The sequence below is a fragment of the Sphaerodactylus townsendi genome, linkage group LG02 (genome assembly GCF_021028975.2).
Source record: "Sphaerodactylus townsendi isolate TG3544 linkage group LG02, MPM_Stown_v2.3, whole genome shotgun sequence".
Classification (NCBI taxonomy): domain Eukaryota; kingdom Metazoa; phylum Chordata; class Lepidosauria; order Squamata; family Sphaerodactylidae; genus Sphaerodactylus; species Sphaerodactylus townsendi.
The window spans coordinates 85215630-85234276 of NC_059426.1; the positions used below are offsets into that span (position 1 = coordinate 85215630).

Here is an 18647-nt window from a genome sequence, read left to right on the forward strand (position 1 = left end):
TCTGCCAAAGATCTGTTGTAAATATAGATTTCTGCTGCCTTATCAATTCCTTTCTCAAGTTATTCATCTCCCATTCCCATCTCTTCTCTTGTTACATAAATTTTGTAACCTGTTAAACAAAGTTTTACATCTCTGCCACAGTATTATGATTTTGGTCTGCCCTATAGAAGGGGTTTGCCAAGGAAGATTTTAAAATAACAGGCTTCTTTTACCTTCTGGGAGTATAACAGGGCTAAGAGAAAGTGCTTCTTGTCACCAAATGCTACCATTTCTGAAGCAGCTCCATCCCTGAGGAAAAATCTGAAAAGCAGGGTCAGTGAGTGCTTCCTCTGGCTTGGTGATTTGGGAAGGTGTGGGGGTACATTGTAAAGTGGTTGACAAAACATCTTATAGTAAATTTAAATTTTGAAAAACAAATTATGTATAACAGAAACATTAGTTTCTTTTACAAATTTCATCCTATTTTAAGGATACTAGTTATTAAACAGTTTCAGAAGGTAAACATGTTGGTCTGCAGTAGCACATTAGAAACCAACAAGATTTTCGGGGTATGATTTTTTGAGAGTCAACACTCCCTCCCTCAGACACTGACAAAGGGAGCTTTGACTCTCAAAAGCTTGTTACCCAAAAATCTTGTTTGTATAAAATAATCTCACATAGTGAGCTATATACTAAAGAGAAGGGACAACACTGTTAGTGGACACTGTCTATTGTAGAATGACATTAGAAATTTTATTTGTATTGTGCCAATACTGACATTTTTATCAACTAGGATCAGAATTATGTACATGGAACTAAGTCACACATTCTTCTGCTGGCATATACAAAGATTACAAATTTTTTATCTAACCTTCCCCCCCCCCCCCAAAAAAAAAAACAGGAAAAAGTCTAGCTTGAGAAAAAAGCAACCTCTTTTAACCACCAGAATATATTGGCTGCCCCTCTTGTTTCTTCCACCCCTGGTCCCTACAGTTTCTCTTGACAGTTCATAAGGACTTGAAGCAAATAATGATACCAAGCTTTGATTATGAAACCTAGCAGTGGCACTGATTCTCTTTGTCTACTAGAGTTTATAGAGGGAGCTTCAGTGCATAATTTAATCTCTTCTGGGGACTGTAGTAAAACCACAAGAGATTTCCACCAGCAGTCCTCCCTGCTATGAGAACTAACATGTGCATGTCTCCTTTGATGTGAATTCCCTAACGGTAGCCTTAGAAGGACCTATGGCTTTGAAGCTGCCCTGAAAAAAATGTGCTCTCAAACAAACTTTTGAGGTTCCTTTCTCAAGAAAACCAGGTAGAACACTACGGAAGTGCTGAATAGAGTTCTGGCACCTTATTAAATCCCACCCTTTTAGCCATTAAAAAAAATTAAAACCAGAGTGAAGTGTTTTCTTCTAGCTATTACAAGCCTTATTTTTCTTTGGACCAAAGTGCTTCTCTTGTAATGAAGATGCTTTGTTTCCAGACTACTGTGAAAATTAGGCCTCATCCTCACTGAAGTTATAAGTAGCCTGGGCTGCAGCTGGATGTTTATACAATATGTATGTCATGTATTCACACAAAAACATCCATACACATAACAGGGAGAAGCTTTTAACTGTTCTCCCTAATATCTAGTATTCTATGTGGAGAGTTTTTAAAAGTACAGCACACCATTGCCAAATACATATGTTGCCAAATACATATGCTGATAACAAGACATTTTTTCACAGGTTTTGGTGGCAAAGAATAATGGTCTTGCCCCAATACACCTAATACTTGGTGCTGGGGGAAGAGGAGGCTACAGGTTCTAACCTTGAATAAAAGAAACATTCACATAAAACCCAATTCAAAATACTTTTGCTAGTCAGCCCAGTAGTCCCATGACATCTGAAAACTGATTACCACATGGATGGCACCAATCAGTAAGACTTTCCCCCCAATTAGGAGTGATTTTCATGGTAAGTTTCAAATGTTGTAAAACCTTAGCGATCACGATGCAGAAACAGTTTTCAGCAGTTATTCCATTTGTGTGATGGGTTTATCAGTCCTTGGAGATCTAATGTTACACGGACAGGAAAAGGAAATCTGTGACCAGGAAGTTACCTTGCTCTACTTCACAAATGGTTGCTAAAGCTGACCAGTTCTAGATCAGAAACAATTAGAAAACCCTTCAAGAAAGGAAAACCATATAGAAAACTTAAGCAACACATGGGCCTAAGAAAAGTCCTCAGTCTAAGCCCAACATTAAGAATGGGACTGGACAGAGTAGACGACCTGGACAGATTAGAGAGCTGGGCCAAAACAAACAACATGAATTTCAACAGAGATAAATGTAAGATACTACACTTAGGTAGAAAAAATGAAATGTACAGATATAGCATGGAATATATTGTGTACAGTCCTGGGCACTGCAATCCAGGAAGGATATTGACAAGCTGGAATGTGTCCAGAGGAAGGCAACCAAAATGGTAAAAGGTCTGGAATCCATGTCCTACAAGGAGAGACAGGGAGCTGGGTATGTTTAGTTTGGTGAAGAGAAAGTTAAGAGGTGACATGATAGCCATGTTTAGATATCTGAAGGGGTGTCATGTTGGTGAGGGAACAAGCTTGTTTTCTGCTGCTCCAGAGACTAGGAGTAATGGGTTCAAGGTGAAGGAAAAGATATTCCACCTAAACATCAGGAAAAATGTCCTGACAGTAAGGACTGTTCGACAGTGCTGTTCGACAGTGGAATGCACTATCTTGGAGAGTGGTGGAGTCTCCTTTGGAGGTTTTTAAACAGAGGCTCAATGGTCATCTGTCGTGGATAATTTGATTATGTGTTCCTGCATTGCGGGGGGTTGGACTTGATGACCCTTGGAGGTATCTTCCAACTCTATGATTGTTCACTAGTTTAATGAGCAAGTATTCTAAAAGAACCAGTATAATAGAATATACAACACCTTCACAAGTCACAAATTCCAACAATCTCATCTTTCATCTTGGCTTGCCCTTAATATAGTTCTACAACTGTTTTCCACAACTGTTATCCATGTCAGAGTCCAGTCTTAAAGAATGATGAAAACTGTGACTTAAAATCCTGTCTGTTATGCTTACCTAACATCACATTAACATTTCAGCTAGGGGGCTCACTAGGTTATCTTGGGCAAGTCACTATCTCAGCCCGAGTCCCAACCAGACTTCTGAGGATAAAGGAAAAAGCAAAACATTACCTATGTCCCTGAAAGAACAAGTTGATCAGACAGACCTGGAAATCATTACAGGAGCTTAAGCCATTGTACAAGTGTGACCAGGATGTATACCTCACACCTCAATTGGACATGCTATTAATCCTCTTAAGAGCTCATAACTACTAGTGTGGTTGGTCTCATGTTTTCTTGTACTCTTTACAGAAGCCAAATATGCAGGGAAATCTATTGGCTCACGGTGATGGGTTTTATTCTCTGTCTGGCTGACAACTGCCAATTTATGACAAAAATGTGGTTACAACCATGGGACTAGAGAGATGAACAAAATTCACCCATGTAGTTATCTTAATCTATTCAACAGTTGTGGGCGATCTAGAAAAAAGTTACAGATTCTCAAATCTTCCTGAGTGGCTTCTAAATTTTAGAACACTTTTTTTCCGAAACCTCAGCACTGTTCCAGTTTAATTTTCACCTACCCGGCAAGAAAGACTGAAATGCAAATTCACAGGTATTGGATCCAGCAATCCATCAGCAGACCAGCACAGATCTTTCATGCCTTTGCCTTCCCCAGAAGCTAATTCTACCCTGTGGGGACAGGGCGGGATATGACTCTGAAAATAAAAATTTAACTAAAGAAGCTTCATTCTCCTGACCTGCAGGACCTTCATGGATCAGGAGGCCAGACTGGGTAGAGGGGAGGGAGACAAAAATCACGCTGCTTTCTCTCCAGTCAGCAGAGTTCAGCAGTGTGGGACAAAAATTTTTTTCAAAACATATATAGATATAGTTTACAGATAAATACAATTTTTACCTATAGTGGTTAGATATGTTTTTGCAGGAAATCCAACCTGAAATATGAAGAATGCACAAACTCTAGCACTTGTAAATTGTCCATTTGCCTTCTTTTGCCAACATTAAATATTTTATTTAAATCTGAATCAGAAATTTTTTCCAATTCAATTTTTCCAGAAAATACACATAACTGACATAAGCTATGCTAATGCAAGAGGCAGGAAGGACAACTTAATTTCCTTCCCCATTTGTGTGGATATCAGTATACAATCCCAAGAATGAAATATCAGAAACAGCTGATTAGAGGGAAGGAAATGCACAAAAGATCCACGATCTTTGTGTCTGCTGATGGCTGAATCCAACCCACAGACATGTACATATAAGCAGGTAGAATTAAGGCTGAAATAGGTAAACTCCTCTAACTGCATACATTTCTGGGTACACCTGATCCACCAGAGAAGATGGACAATTAATCCAAAACAACCAGCAATGTAAGTCATACAACTATACAAACTATTTTACACAGAACACAGTAGTGTTCATCTCACTTAGTGTTGGGTAGTGCTGTGGAATTTTCCTTTATTCTTACATGGAATTATATGGAAACCATCCTGGCAAGTTAACTGCCCCCAAAGTCTTCTATTCCAAGCAAAATTTTTCCCAATGCTATTAACTGAACTAAATATGAAAAAAATAAATGCAGCACTTTTTACAAAGAATTTAACACACATAATTAAAATACATGCCCCTGAAATCAACAGGACTGAAAGCTGTAGCTCTTCTGCTTCATGGTCAATTAATTTAGAAAATGTTGGGCCAGGCCTAAATCAGAATGGTGACTCTTCTTTAAAGCAAACTCACATAGCGTGCCTACATTTTCCTTTGTCTTATACTCTCAAAAGTCACCAACACAACCTTCTCAATTTAGTTTTTTTCTGCAATAAATTGTAAATACAGTGTCAAAACAAATCCACTGATGGATGCCTAAGAACAACCACTCCCCTCACATCATGGGTAACCCAGCCCTTATTTTCAGGCAACTGCTCACAGGCACAGAGCCCTAGTTTGAATACCACAACTCCATGACAGCAGAATCTAATGCAGGGCAGATCCTTAAATGTTCCACTATAGCTATGAACAAGACAAAGGAGCACCAATTCTCACTTTTTAATAACTGAACATCATTCAAACCCCAAACAGAATGCTGCTTTGAAAAATAAATCACAGATGAAGTCGTTTAGATAAATCATTTTAACAAGCGTAAGAAATGTTCAACAGCCATTGTGGAATAAGGAGGGAGACAGAAGAATCATGTAAAAGCAGAATAACTACATTTTGTCCTTCCCTTCTTTTTGTACTTATGAAACAAAATAGATACAGTCATGCCAATAAAAATATTTCATGTTGTTGGGAAAGCAAACACTACTCTTTTTCTAAAGGGGACTTACTAAAACAAAAATACAAAGGTCTGCACTGTAAGCAGTCCAACACTTTGCACTGTAACCATAAGGCTTACTGTACTTAGAGGCTGATTGGGTCTGTAGCTATGTACCACTGGATTTAACAAACATCATTTTATAGTTGCTTTTTGCATCCTTCCTTGTTTGAGGAGTCTCAGCGTTAGTGTGCTTCTCAGTAGGTGGCTGCTCTTCTGCAGCATCTTCCTCCTCAGAGTCAGATTCACTTTCAGAGTCCTCCGAGCTTTCTGGCTCCAGGGAATCTCTTGAATCTTCCTGTTGTTCTTTAGTTTCCTCCAGCTAAAATATTCAAATTAAAGAAAGCCAAAAGTTCTTTTTAATCACAGGAAAATGAAAGCTTCAGTGTAACCTTAACTGAATACAGAATTCATATCGAGCCATTTTAATGAGTAAACAAATCAGCACTAAGGAATTGCATGGGAAAACTTGTACAAAGTGGCAGTCTGACAACCTAAAAAAATGAGAGCCAATGTGATGTGATGATTAGTAACTACGATCTCAGAAATTCAAGTTCGAATCCCTGCTCTGCCAACAGAGCTTGTAACGGAGAAGTCACTCTAGGTTTACACTAGGGAGAAATCCATCTATTTTATTTTTTTATTTATTATTCCATTTATATCCCGCCCTCCCCCATAGGGCTCAGGGCGGCAAACAACTCATATAAAAACAAAACATCAATAATTATATCCATCAGCAAAACATCAATGAAAAACATCACAAAATGGCCAAAAACATCAATAAACATCGAACAATAGCATAAAGTATAACAGTATAAATAACAACCAACAACATCGTAGCAAACATCAATCATAATGTATTAATATAACAATAAGATTGATTAACAGAAAAACAGCAATAATCATATCATAACAGATAACTTGAATAAACTGATGGCGACTTATATTTCTAAAGCTAAAACTACAAAGCATAGCAACCTAAGACTAATAAATCTAATGAGCTCAGTCGTGTTCATTCAATACCAAGCCTAAGAAACTAACCTAATTATAACATCAATGACTATACTAAGCCTAATACAAGAACCAACCATATCTAACATTAGTGCTGTAAACTACAAACAAAATAACCAACTAGCTACCTAAAAATACAATGTCTGAACTAACTGAAACCAAAAGGGGTGTTGGGCCTCTAATAGCTGATAATACCGAGCACCCCCCCCCGCCCCTGTCGGCATCTTCAGTAAAGAATAATAACGCCTACCAGACTCCATCTTTGGTGGGCTATAGAAGTGAATAAAAACTTAGCTTTCAAGGCTGGAGTTTCTGGTCTGAGGAAACATGAATTTTTGGATCATTATTCCAATTTAAATATATTACCTCACTGAAACCAAGTCCACAATGCCGCCGGTTTCTTCCTGACATGGTGCTATCCATGCTTTGCTGAAACTGAGTCTCAAGCTCATCATTAATTTTCTTGTCTTCTTCCCCTATATGTGCACAAATGTTTATTACCATCCAGTCAAATTGAGAAAAATTTAATTACAACACAAAAGCAGAGTATAATAAGAGCTTTCTTTGGATTATGAACACTTCATAGGAATTGTCTTAACTCTCATCAGAACTTAAAGAAGCAATGTGCATTACACCAACTGACCGGATGGCTAAAAAGGGGTCTACTACAAGCTGTGAAAAAGTTGTAGAGAAGACTTTGTTCCCATTAATCAGAGCTTATGTTGAATCTCGGGAAAGGGAATTAATGAAATGTAAAGCAAAAATAATTTATTCAGCCCACTATGAAGCTTATTCTATGGCAAGATTGAAACGTCATCTAAAAACAAATGTCAGAATATTAGTACATAGCAAGTGAAAATAAGGCACACACTACCTCTATCTTGAGCCATTTCATTCATTACATTGCATGAAATTCACAGTTTTAAGGGCAAAAGTTTCCTTTGTATTCTGCCTAAGCACAGAGAGTAGCCTAAAATGGGACTACTAGGACAAAACAGTGGAAACAAGTTCTTCTGGCAAGATTGCAGCTGGGCCTCTGCCTAGCTGAGAGAACTGAAACTGATACGCCAATAAGGGCTCTTCCCAAGTCTGCACAAAGTCCTATTTTTAAAGGAGATAAAAAGAAAATAGTAGGTCTGTGTGGTGATTGCCAACAGGTAGAAGTATGGTACTCCAATGGGAAAAATTAAAGAACCACTGTGTCTGGGGGCAGAGAGAGAAAATGGCTATTTCTCTTCTTCATCAGCTGGATATGGGAGCCAAGGCTCCATGAAGATAGCTGGATGAAAAATGCAAACACAAGAAAACCTTGCTTTCCACCATAAGATGTAAAAGATAACTACATTTTAACAGTGGTGGGATTCAAATAATTTAACAACTGGTTGTTTACAAGCACCATTTTAACAACCGGTTCTGCCAAAGTGGTGTGAACCTGCTGAATCCCACCACTGCATTTTACTAACAAAAGTTATATTTTCTCTCATTTCTCATTAACAGGCATCACTTTTAGATTTAAAAATAGAATAAATTTATGATCCATGTTTATTTTCCCTTCTTTTTAACTGTAAAGGTCCACTTGTATTTAATTGTAAAGGTCCACTTTAATTGTAAAGGTACACTTGGTCCTGTGTAAATAGTGTAGGGCTACAGGAAGGCTGGAAGTCCTCTTCCTACACCTGCACGAGTTTAGTCCTTTAGGAATATTTTTTTTCACCTACAAAGGTTCTGGTGATAATTTATTTCTATTTGGGACAATGGAATAAGGCTGGAGAGATAAATTTCTCATTCAGAGCTGATGCTGGAATGTTTTGGGTAATTCGTCTTTCCTCCAGCGACATGTAAATGGTTGCAGAAACCAATTATACATGCTTATGCTCATATCCACGTTGCAGGGCCAATATAGGTAGGGCAGCAATCTTAACACAGCACATACCAATGAGCTTTCTAGTGCCCTTCTTTCCTAGAGCAAACAGCAAGTCCTGGCTTTTTTGTACCTCTCTGGAACAGGAGTGCATCCCTTTTGTGACTACAAGGAGCACCTGTTTAAAAAGCAGCTATCTCCATCAAAGGAGGATACTTGACTTGGACCCTTCAAGCATTATGTGACTGGCCCCAGATTATGTTACAGGCCACACACTACCTGGTCTTCAAATTCAAAACATAGCCACAGAATCCCCAAGATTGAATAGTTTGGTTTAGCAACTTTCAAGATAGCTTTAAGTGTAATAAATCACATTCCAAATCTTGACTCTGTGACATTCCCTGGTTAGTCTGGAGAAATTACTATTCAGACCCCAAAACTTAGCTACAATTCATTAATGGTATTTAAAATTGACTTTAGTTAAATACTGTACAGTAGACTGACCTGTTCTGAAATGAGAAGTTGATTTGTGGTCTCCAATAACAAGACGACCAGTATGTTCTTTCTAAAAGAAAACACAAGTGATTAAGGGGCTCTTAAATATTAGGCTATTCTCAGTACATTTGTAAACTGGAACAAAATGCTGAAACAGCCAAATTCATTTTGGAAAAAGATAAAGTGCAAAATTAAACCAGCTGTTTGTTATCCTTCCCAAAGTGTTTACTGAGAGCTTACTCCAAAAATTCAAACACAGAAACCCAATGGAAAGCTAGTTTCATGTAGCCGACCACTACATATTCACAGAACATTTTTTAAAATAATTGTTTCAGTTTCACCTTTTACTGTTCTTTTATCAAAACTTTTATTTCTATTCCAGGATTGTTATTAATTCATGCTGGGAAAAACAGAAGAGAAAGCTGTAACTGTCTTATCCTGTAGAATTCTGTACAATCCAGTTATACAGCAACTAAGAACATAAGAACATAAGAACAAGCCAGCTGGATCAGACCAAAGTCCATCTAGTCCAGCTCTCTGCTACTCGCAGTGGCCCACCAGGTGCCTTTGGGAGCTCACATGTAGGATGTGAACGCAATGGCCTTCTGCGGCTGTTGCTCCCGATCACCTGGTCTGTTAAGGCATTTGCAATCTCAGATCAAAGAGGATCAAGATTGGTAGCCATAAATCGACTTCTCCTCCATAAATCTGTCCAAGCCCCTTTTAAAGCTATCCAGGTTAGTGGCCATCATCAGCTCCTGTGGCAGCATATTCCAAACACCAATCACACGTTGCGTGAAGAAGTGTTTCCTTTTATTAGTCCTAATTCTTCCCCCCAGCATTTTCAATGAATGCTCCCTGGTTCTAGTATTGTGAGAAAGAGAGAAAAATTTCTCTCTGTCAACATTTTCTACCCCATGCATAATTTTGTAGACTTCAATCATATCCCCCCTCAGCCGCCTCCTCTCCAAACTCTTTAGAGTCCCAAACGCTGCAGCCTCTCCTCATAGGGAAGGTGCTCCAGTCCCTCAATCATCCTTGTTGCCCTTCTCTGCACTTTTTCTATCTCCTCAATATCCTTTTTGAGATGTGGCGACCAGAACTGAACACAGTACTCCAAGTGCGGTCGCACCACTGCTTTATAAAAGGGCATGACAATCTTTAGCAGTTTTATTATCAATTCCTTTTCTAATGATCCCCAGCATAGAGTTTGCCTTTTTCACAGCTGCCATGCATTGGGTTGACACATTCCCATGGAACTATCAACTAAGAGGCGCCTAAATCCCTTTCCTGGTCTGTAGACTGATAGCACTGACCCCTGCTTAGCGTGATATGTGAAGTTTGGATTTTTTTTGCCCCTATGTGCATCACTTTTACATTTTGCTACATTGAACTGGTGCATTTAAGCCATTTCTGGAGTCATGAGACTCTCACCTAATTTATCAAGAGATCCGCTTGGAGCTCTTCGCAGAATCCTTTATGCTAGGTTCTCACCACCCTACATAACTTGGTGTATCATCTGCAAACTCAGCCACCACGCCACCCACCCACCCTACTTCCAGGCTGGTTTATGGAATAGGGTTAAAGAGCACTGGTCCCAAATCAGATCCTTGGGGACACCACAATCCCGACATCTCTCCATTGTGAGAACTGTCCCCATTTACACCCACTCTTTGTGTTCTGTTTCTCAAACCAGTTTTTAATCCATAGGAGGACTTCCTTATTCCTTCCATTGCTGAGTTTTCGTCAACAGTCATACTGGTGAGGAACTCTTTGTCAAAAGCCTTTGGGAAATCCAAGTAGACAATGTCCACTGGTTCACCCCTGTCCACATGCCTGTTTACACCCTCAAAGAACTCTAGTAAGAGGTTTTGTAAGACAGGATTTTCCCTCTGCAAAAGCCATGCTGACTCTTTCTCAGCAGGTCTTGCTTTTCTACATGTTTTATAATTTTATCTTTAATGATACATTCTACTAATTTACCAGGAACAGATGTCAAACTGACTGGCCTGTAATTTCCCGGGTCCCCCCTAGATCCTTTCTTAAAGATTGGTGTGACATTGGCCATCTTCCAGTCTTCAGGGATGGAGCCTGATTTCAGGGATAAGTTGCATATTAAAGTGAGAAGATCAGCAATTTCATGCTTGAGCTCTTTAAGAACTCTTGGGTGAATGCAATCTGAGCCAGGGGATTTGGTAACATTTAGTTTATCAATGGCTGCCAGAACTTCTTCTTAGTTTATCAATGGCTGCCAGAACTAGCGAAGATAGTGGTAGACAAGGATTCGACCTAAAAGCTCCCCCATTTTAGGTCGAATCCTTGTCTACCACTATCTTCGCTAGTTCCTCGGATTCGCCTCCTAAGAAGCTTGGTTCAGGTGCAGGAATGTTCCTCACCTCCTCTTGGGTGAAGACAGATGCAAAGAATTCATTCAGCTTCTCTGCAATCTCCCTGATATCTTTTAGCACACCCTTTGTTCCTTTGTCATCTAACGGGCCTACCACTTCCCTTGCTGGCTTCCTGCTTTTGATGTACTTGAAGAACTGTTTGTTGCTGGTCTTGATGTTCGCAGCCATGCAAGTGCTCCTCATAATCCTTTTTTTGCCTTCCTTACAGCTAACTTGCTTCTCTTTTGCCACCATTTGTGTTCCTCTCTCATATTCTTCTATCAGCCAAACTGGACTTCCATTTTCTAAAAGACATTTTCTTTTTTCTGATAATTTCCTCAACCTCTCTTGTTAACCATGGTTGCTTTCTTTTGGACTGGGTGCTGCCTTTTCTAACCTTTCGAACACATTCCAGCTGAGCTTTTATTACTGTGTTTTTAAATAACCTCCAAGCATCCTGGACAGTTTTGACTCTCTTTGATTTTTTTTTTTTCCTTTCAGCTTCCTGCGCACTATCCTACTATCTTTTGAGAAATTTCCCTTTCTGAAGGCGAATGCTAACTTCATTAGTAGTTGCCACTTGTTCGCATGCTGAGATACTGAATCTGACAGCATTGTGGTTTCGGCTTGTTTCCTATCGGCATCAACAACACCGACTTCCCTGCAATTCAGGTCCTGGGTCCCATAGAATTAGATCTAGGATCACCTCTCCCCTGGTTGGGTTCTCCACAACCATCTGCTCTAAGCCACAGTCATTTAGCAAGCATATCCAGGAATGCTCTCTCCTTACTATGACCTGAACATGCATTTTTTTCCAGTTTATATAGGGGATAATTAAAATCACCCATTACTCACTACATTTTTGTTTTTGTTGGCCTCTCTAATTTCTTTTTCCATCTCAGAATCCTCTTGTGCACTTTGGTCAGGGGGACGATAATATATTCCTAATATTAAACTGTCCTTCACACCTGGTATTGATATCCACAGTGATTCTGTAGGGGAACCAGCTCCCCTTGCATTGTCTATTTTATGTGATACTATGCTCTCTTTGATGTAAAGGGCAACTCCACCCCCAATGCGCCCTGTCCTATCCTTCCTATAGAGCCTGTAGCCTGGTACAACAGCATCCCACTGGTTCTCCTCATTCCACCATGTCTCTGTAATGCCCACTATATCAAAGTCCTCCTTCAAAACTCTGTACTCTAGCTCCCCCATTTTAGGTCGAATGCTTCTACTATTTGCATAGAGACACCTGTATACCCTGTCTCTGTCCTTAACCTGGGATTTTTGTGCTTTACCCTCAAGTCTTTTGTAGACACTATCCCTTGTCACATGCACATTGCTATGTTCCTCGCTTCAAAATAGTTTTGACGCTTCAAAAACTCTCTTCAAAATAGTTTGTTAGGGTTGTTAACAATGTGTTTGGGTTTATTCAGTTCTGTGTTCAAAATATTAGTCCTTGATTCAACTGCTAATTTTCCCCATTAGAAGAAAATGTGTTTAACAAAAAAAAATGAACTTAAAAGACGGAGCACCTATTTTTCCTATCACACAGTAACCACAGGTGCCTATAGCTTGCACTGTCAAAATAGGACTACTGGTAGAACAATCCGTGAACCACAAGTACCATTATGTCTACGTGGCTGTCCAAGACAAAATTCAAAGACTGTTTCCGAGACCCATTTCACTTAAAAATAAAATATCAGACACATAATCATGCTAACCTCATCTAGTAAATCAAAACCAAGATCCTTCTGGTACTTTAAAGACAATAAAATATATTCTCCTGCAGGGATAGATCATCATTTGCTTAGCTAGCGCCACCATGATCAAAATGCTTACTGTACCTACAAAGATTTTAGTGTGTGTGCAGGCAGGTGATCTCTAATTGTTCTAAGATATTTTCTTCGCTGCTGGTCAGCTTTTCTTTGTATGTACAAAACCTTTTGGAAGGTTTTCTTCAGTTGTCCCACCTTGTTCCTCTTTAAAATAAATGTTTAACTGAACCAATTTAGGGAACTAACGTGATCCCCCCTCCCTCCACTCTCTCGCTGTTTTACATCAGATAACCATGAAAGATTTTCAAAGTTTAACAAATAAATAGAATTTTATTAAAACTTCAGGGAAATCGGCTAGGAGGGAATATAGTCAACAACTAAAAAAACAGTTTTATTTAGAGATATCAGAATGTTTTCAAAGTTCAGCACAGATGGTAATTGGCTTTTTGGAAATATGTCAGTTTGTCACAGAATTCTTAATCCTTTTAAAATATGAGACTTTGAAGATATTTCCCAGATTATATCCAAGTTAGTAAACAGAGATTCATGGGCTAACTCTGGATGAACTAGCTCTGCTCTAAACACCTGGGCTAGGAATTCTCTCCCTAGAAGTAAATTTCCTTCTTGGCTAGAGTATGGTCCCCCTCCTGAAATACTCTCTTCCTACCAAAACCACAGGTCTTTCATAGTCACTAAATGTGTGTGCTCCCTCTGGAACTCAGAGCCAAACTCCTTCAAATCTGGTCTGAAGCTTTAACTCCTCCTAATGCTCCACCCACTCCCAGCCTGATAGTCACACCGTCAGGCTCAGTGAGGGATTAAGGCTTTAGATCCTTCACAGTGTGACAGAAAACAAAAAGCATAGAAGGAAGAATCAGAATTATATCTGGCAAGACACAATGGAGCAAATAATTAAAATGAAGCTGCTTGAAAAATGTCAGTACACAGTATCATTTTGCTTTGCAGTATTATTTTGCTTTCAGTTCACACACTTAGGAATGTGATTGCAATGGGTAGAAATACCAACTATGCAATATACGATCCTAAAGATGCTTTGTGAGCTGAGACACGAGGCCATGACCCAAGAGAACTTACACTCCAGTTATAACTCTCAGATGTAGCAAATTTTAAATTCTAATTTTAAACAACAGATTTCAAAGTATAGACACCTGACCAGGATTCTGCCAGCTTCTGGTTGGCCCTGTGACCTCTGACCTACTAGCTGTAATGTGACTCTAGATCTTGGGCCTCTACTCCTCCCCACACCTCCTTGTCACCATAAGAGGAATCCAGTCACACCTTAGAGACTAACATGATTTAATCCAGCATTAGTAAAAGTTCATATAATCAAATGCCTGACTTACAGAAGTTTATGTTGGAACAAATCCCATTAACATCTAAAGTCCAGCTGTATGCCTGTTTTATTTTGCTGCTACAGACTAACATGGCTACCCTTCTAGAATTCTCTATAAGAGTATCATTTTGTAATTTTAATGTATTATTTATTTAGAAAAAATTATGCCACCTTTCTAGGGACCTGTCCCAAAATAATAAATGGGGTGGTAGCTATTACCACTGACAGTAGCCTGGCTGCTGCATTTTGGATGGGCCAAAGTTGAGGCCACTTTCAAAGGAAGCCCCATATAAGGAACATTGTAGTAATCTCACCTTCCCATGAATCACCACGGGAAAGTCACATTTTGAGAAATGGCCTTAGTTCTTGTATTAGTCAAAAGCAGATAAAAAGAGCTACATTCCAAAGACGACATCTGGACCTCCATCTGTAGGCAAGGATCCAGCAGCACACCAAGCTACAAACCTATTCCTTCACTGAAAATGCTGCCCCCTCCAGAACAGGCTGATTCCTCAGTTGTCAAGCAGTATTATCATTAATCAGCGGCATCACAGTCTTGTCAGAACTGAGTTTGGGGTTACTGACCCTGATCCATCCCATGACCCTCTATGAGAACCCATTCAGGATTTCCACAGGGCCCCCTCCCTGCACCCGACTCAGCTATTAAGAAGAAACCAAGCTGGGTGTCATATCCTTGATGATCTCTCATGTAGATGTTAAACAACATGGGGGGGCAAGGTAGAACCTTGTAGGATTCCACAGTGTAAATGCCATGGGGACAAGTACCAGTCCCCCGGCACCACCTTCTAGAATTGACCAGTCAAGTAAGAGCAGGACCACAACAATTGCTTAAGTACAAGGTAAAGCCTCACCTTTCCAGCACCCATAAGTCTCAAGAACTTTTGTTTTCTCTCTTCATTACCCAAATCAGCTGCCTCCCAGCTGCTAGATCCAAGCTGCAAGGCAGAAGACAATTCTGGTAAGTCACATTTTACATTAAATTATTACAGATTTTAAATACAAGATGCACCATCATACTACTTTTATTATGTGTGTTAAGACTCAGACATTTCATAAACTCCACAATGTAAGGTTTGCCAAGTTAGTTTGCACTAACTCCAGTAGAGAAATATGTTGAGGACTTTAAACACACAAATCCACATTCATACCTAATAACATTAACCTCAAGCAAAAGAGCTGCTACACTCAAAGTAATAGTTTTCCACAGATATTAACAATGACTAGTAGCAGCTACAGAAAAGAGACTAGCCCCTTCACTTCTCTTCTGCTGTACTGCAAAATGATGCTGCCAAACCGTTGTTGTGGGTTTTCCGGGCTGTGTGGCTGTGGTCTGGTAGATCTTGTTCCTAACCTTTCGCCTGCATCTGTGGCTGGCATCAGAGGTGTATCGCAGAGGGAAGTCTGTGTCCGGTGTGTAACAGACTTCCCTCTGTGATACACCTCTGAAGATGCCAGCCACAGATGCAGGCGAAAGGTTAGGAACAAGATCTACCAGACCACAGCCACACAGCCCGGAAAACCCACAACAGCCAGTTAAATCCAGCCGTGAAAGCCTTCGACAATACACTGATGCTGCCTAACATGTCAGAAACAAAGAATGATACTTTTCTGTCCAATTTTTCTGTCTTATCTTTAAGAAGTGTGAACAGTGAGACTAAGACTGTTTCAGATAATGTAGAATCAGCACCCAACAGTTTAGTGAATATAGCTCACTAGTAAGTATCCCATACCTACAAGTCTGTTTCTTATATTTACAGCCTGCTTGGTGAGATGCAGGTGACTCTGGCCCCTACTGACCAAATATGCAGACTATCAGTGGTGAGCCATGTAAGTCCATAAAATATGAGGCAGCTGAAATCCCCCCTTAGAACTGTTGAAGAAGGCAGTAGCTGTGGTAGCTTCAGGGCTGCAAAAGCCAGCTTCTTGGAAGGTGAGATCCCAGTATCTTCTAGAAAATAATATTATTAAGTAATATGCAACTCAAGACAGATGTGATTTTACTAATATATCCATTATCATGATAAATGAACCCTAGAGATTATCTAGATAACCAGAAGTAACTTGCAAGTATATCAAAACAACAACAACAAAATCACTCCCTTCTACAAAGCTTGCACAAAAAGCTTTATTTTGATATTCCCTGTGTTTCCCTATTTAACATCCTGTATTAATGGGCAGTATTAATGTGCATCAGCTCACAGATCTCTAAACATTAAATAACCAAGGAGGGGACAGGTACATCCTCACACTCAAGCATATTCACATCAACAAAACAAATGAACAAATATGGTAATGCATTCCTATAAACAACTAGCCAGCTATAATGTTCAAATTACAGGTTTTCCATAATATGCACATTACAATCGTTATGAGATTAAACTTTGCATTTGATCGGGCCCACAACAGAAATGGGAGCCCGAGAGCCGGCATGCCCTCAGTTCACAACTCTCCCGCTTCGTAAGCCCTTTAAGCCTTGCACCAACTCCACAGGCTTAGTTGCCAAAGAGCCATCCCACCCACATTCACCCCACCCCAAAGACCTGCTCCTGGGGTCGCTCCCTCCAAGAGGGAAGAGAGATTTCCCCGCACACTGGGCAGAAATGTCTAGTGCCAACGGCCGCCACAGCCACTCTGCAGCAAGGCAGCTCCTCCTCGGGAAAGAAAGCACCCTGAAATTACAGAAACAGCCGCTTGGGTAGCGAACACCGTGCAAGTTGCACCCCGGCCACTTCCCCTACCAGCCCTTCGGCCTCCACCGACTGAGTTGCAGTGCAGCTCCCCGTTCGCCCTTCTCCAGTCAGTGCACAGCCCAGTCCCGCTCCAGCCATTACTCACATCCGGGGAGGCCGCTCGCTTGACTCCGTGGCCGGCCTCCGGTTGCGACTCCTCGGTGGCGCTCATCCTCTTGCGCGAGGCCGCCAAGAACGCAACCCAGCGAGGGCCACTTGCTCGCCCTGCTTGAAAAGGCAGGGACTATACAAGACGCATGCGCGAGAGGACGGCAGCGGGTCAGGTGGTCGCCCTAGTTTCTTTTTGCCCCACCCCTGGACTTCTGGGAGTTGTAGTTCTGTTCACTATACTGTCGGCCCGTTCAGAAAGGGTGTTGTTTGTTTGCTTGTTTGTTTGTTTAGGAGAACTAAAGTGCATTTCCATTAGGTTCCCCAGTAACGTGTTTTGAGTTGAAATGAATTTCTTTGTGTGTTGGTTGTTGTGGATTACACACTGTGTGATACACCTCTGAAGATGCCAGGCACAGATGCAGGTGAAACGTTAGGAACAAAATCTACCAGATCACGACCACACAGCCTGGAAAACCCACAACAACCAGTTGAATCCGGCCATGAAAGCCTTCGACAATACATTCTTTGTGTGTGTTTGTGTTAAGTACTATTAAGTTAATTACCTAGATTACCAGCTCTGGATTGGTAAATTCCTGGAGATTTCAGGGATGGAGCCTTGGGAGGGTGGCGTTTCAAGAGAGGAGAGACTTCAACAGGTCACAATGCCATAGAGACCCACCTTCCAAAGCAGCCATTTTATCCAGGGACACCTATCTCTATCTAATGGAGCTCAATTGTAATACCGTACCAGTAGATCTCCAGCAATCACCTGGAGGTTGGCAACTCTATTTACAATTTATGGTGACCGTTTGGATTACTGATCTCCAAAATGTAATGACTCCACAGTATCCAATACCAAAACAGAATAGAACTTAATTAGAACATAAGCATAACTACATATTTATTTATTTATCTATCAACCCATTTGCAACTGTTCATGATATAACACTATTATTTAACAGAGTTGCTCAGATCCTGCAACTGAGGACTGTGACTTCCTTGATTCAGTCAATCCATCTCATGCTGAGTCTTCCTCGTTTCCCGATGCCTTCAACTTTTCCAAGCATTATTACTTTTTCCAGTGACTCTTGCCTTTTCACAATGCTAGAACTTCACCCCAACTGGTAGATATTGATATCTCAGGGATGCTAGTAGGTCCTCATCCACCTCTAAAATTTCTCACTGTTTGCAAGCCTTGAGTAGTAGTAACTGCAAACAGTAAACTGAAGTCAAATCAAGGATGCCACAACTGGCAAAAAGCCTTCTTTGGAATGTTTCCCTGATACAAATGAATAAAACAATATTAAGACAGGCAATAAGAATCTCTTCAGATATATCCAGAGTGAGAAACCAGCTAGGAGGGTGGTTGAGCTTTTGGAGAGCAAAGAAAATCAAGGATTGCTTAAGGAAGATGGCAGAGAAATTGAATGATTTTTTTGTGTGGAAAGTGCGGGGAGATAGGTTTTTTTTCAGAAGAAAGAATCAAATTTGACTTCAGTAG

General features: G+C 40.3%; 1 protein-coding gene across 2 annotated transcripts; it reads right to left on the reverse strand.

Annotated features, from left to right (window-relative positions):
• Positions 1-5116: 5116 nt before the first annotated feature.
• Positions 5117-17287, reverse strand: LG02H11orf58 (linkage group 02 C11orf58 homolog). 2 transcript variants are annotated; one of them, XM_048486244.1, is made up of 5 exons: positions 17142-17287; positions 15158-15241; positions 8776-8836; positions 6777-6886; positions 5117-5721 (listed from the first exon to the last, which is right to left on the reverse strand). In XM_048486244.1, the coding sequence occupies exons 1-5, from the start codon at positions 17205-17207 to the stop codon at positions 5509-5511; spliced, it is 534 nt and encodes a 177-aa protein (XP_048342201.1). In that variant the 5' UTR covers positions 17208-17287; the 3' UTR covers positions 5117-5508. The 2 variants fall into 2 exon arrangements, with proteins under 2 accessions (XP_048342201.1, XP_048342200.1); XM_048486243.1 differs by having other exon boundaries at positions 17045-17147.
• Positions 17288-18647: the final 1360 nt, after the last annotated feature.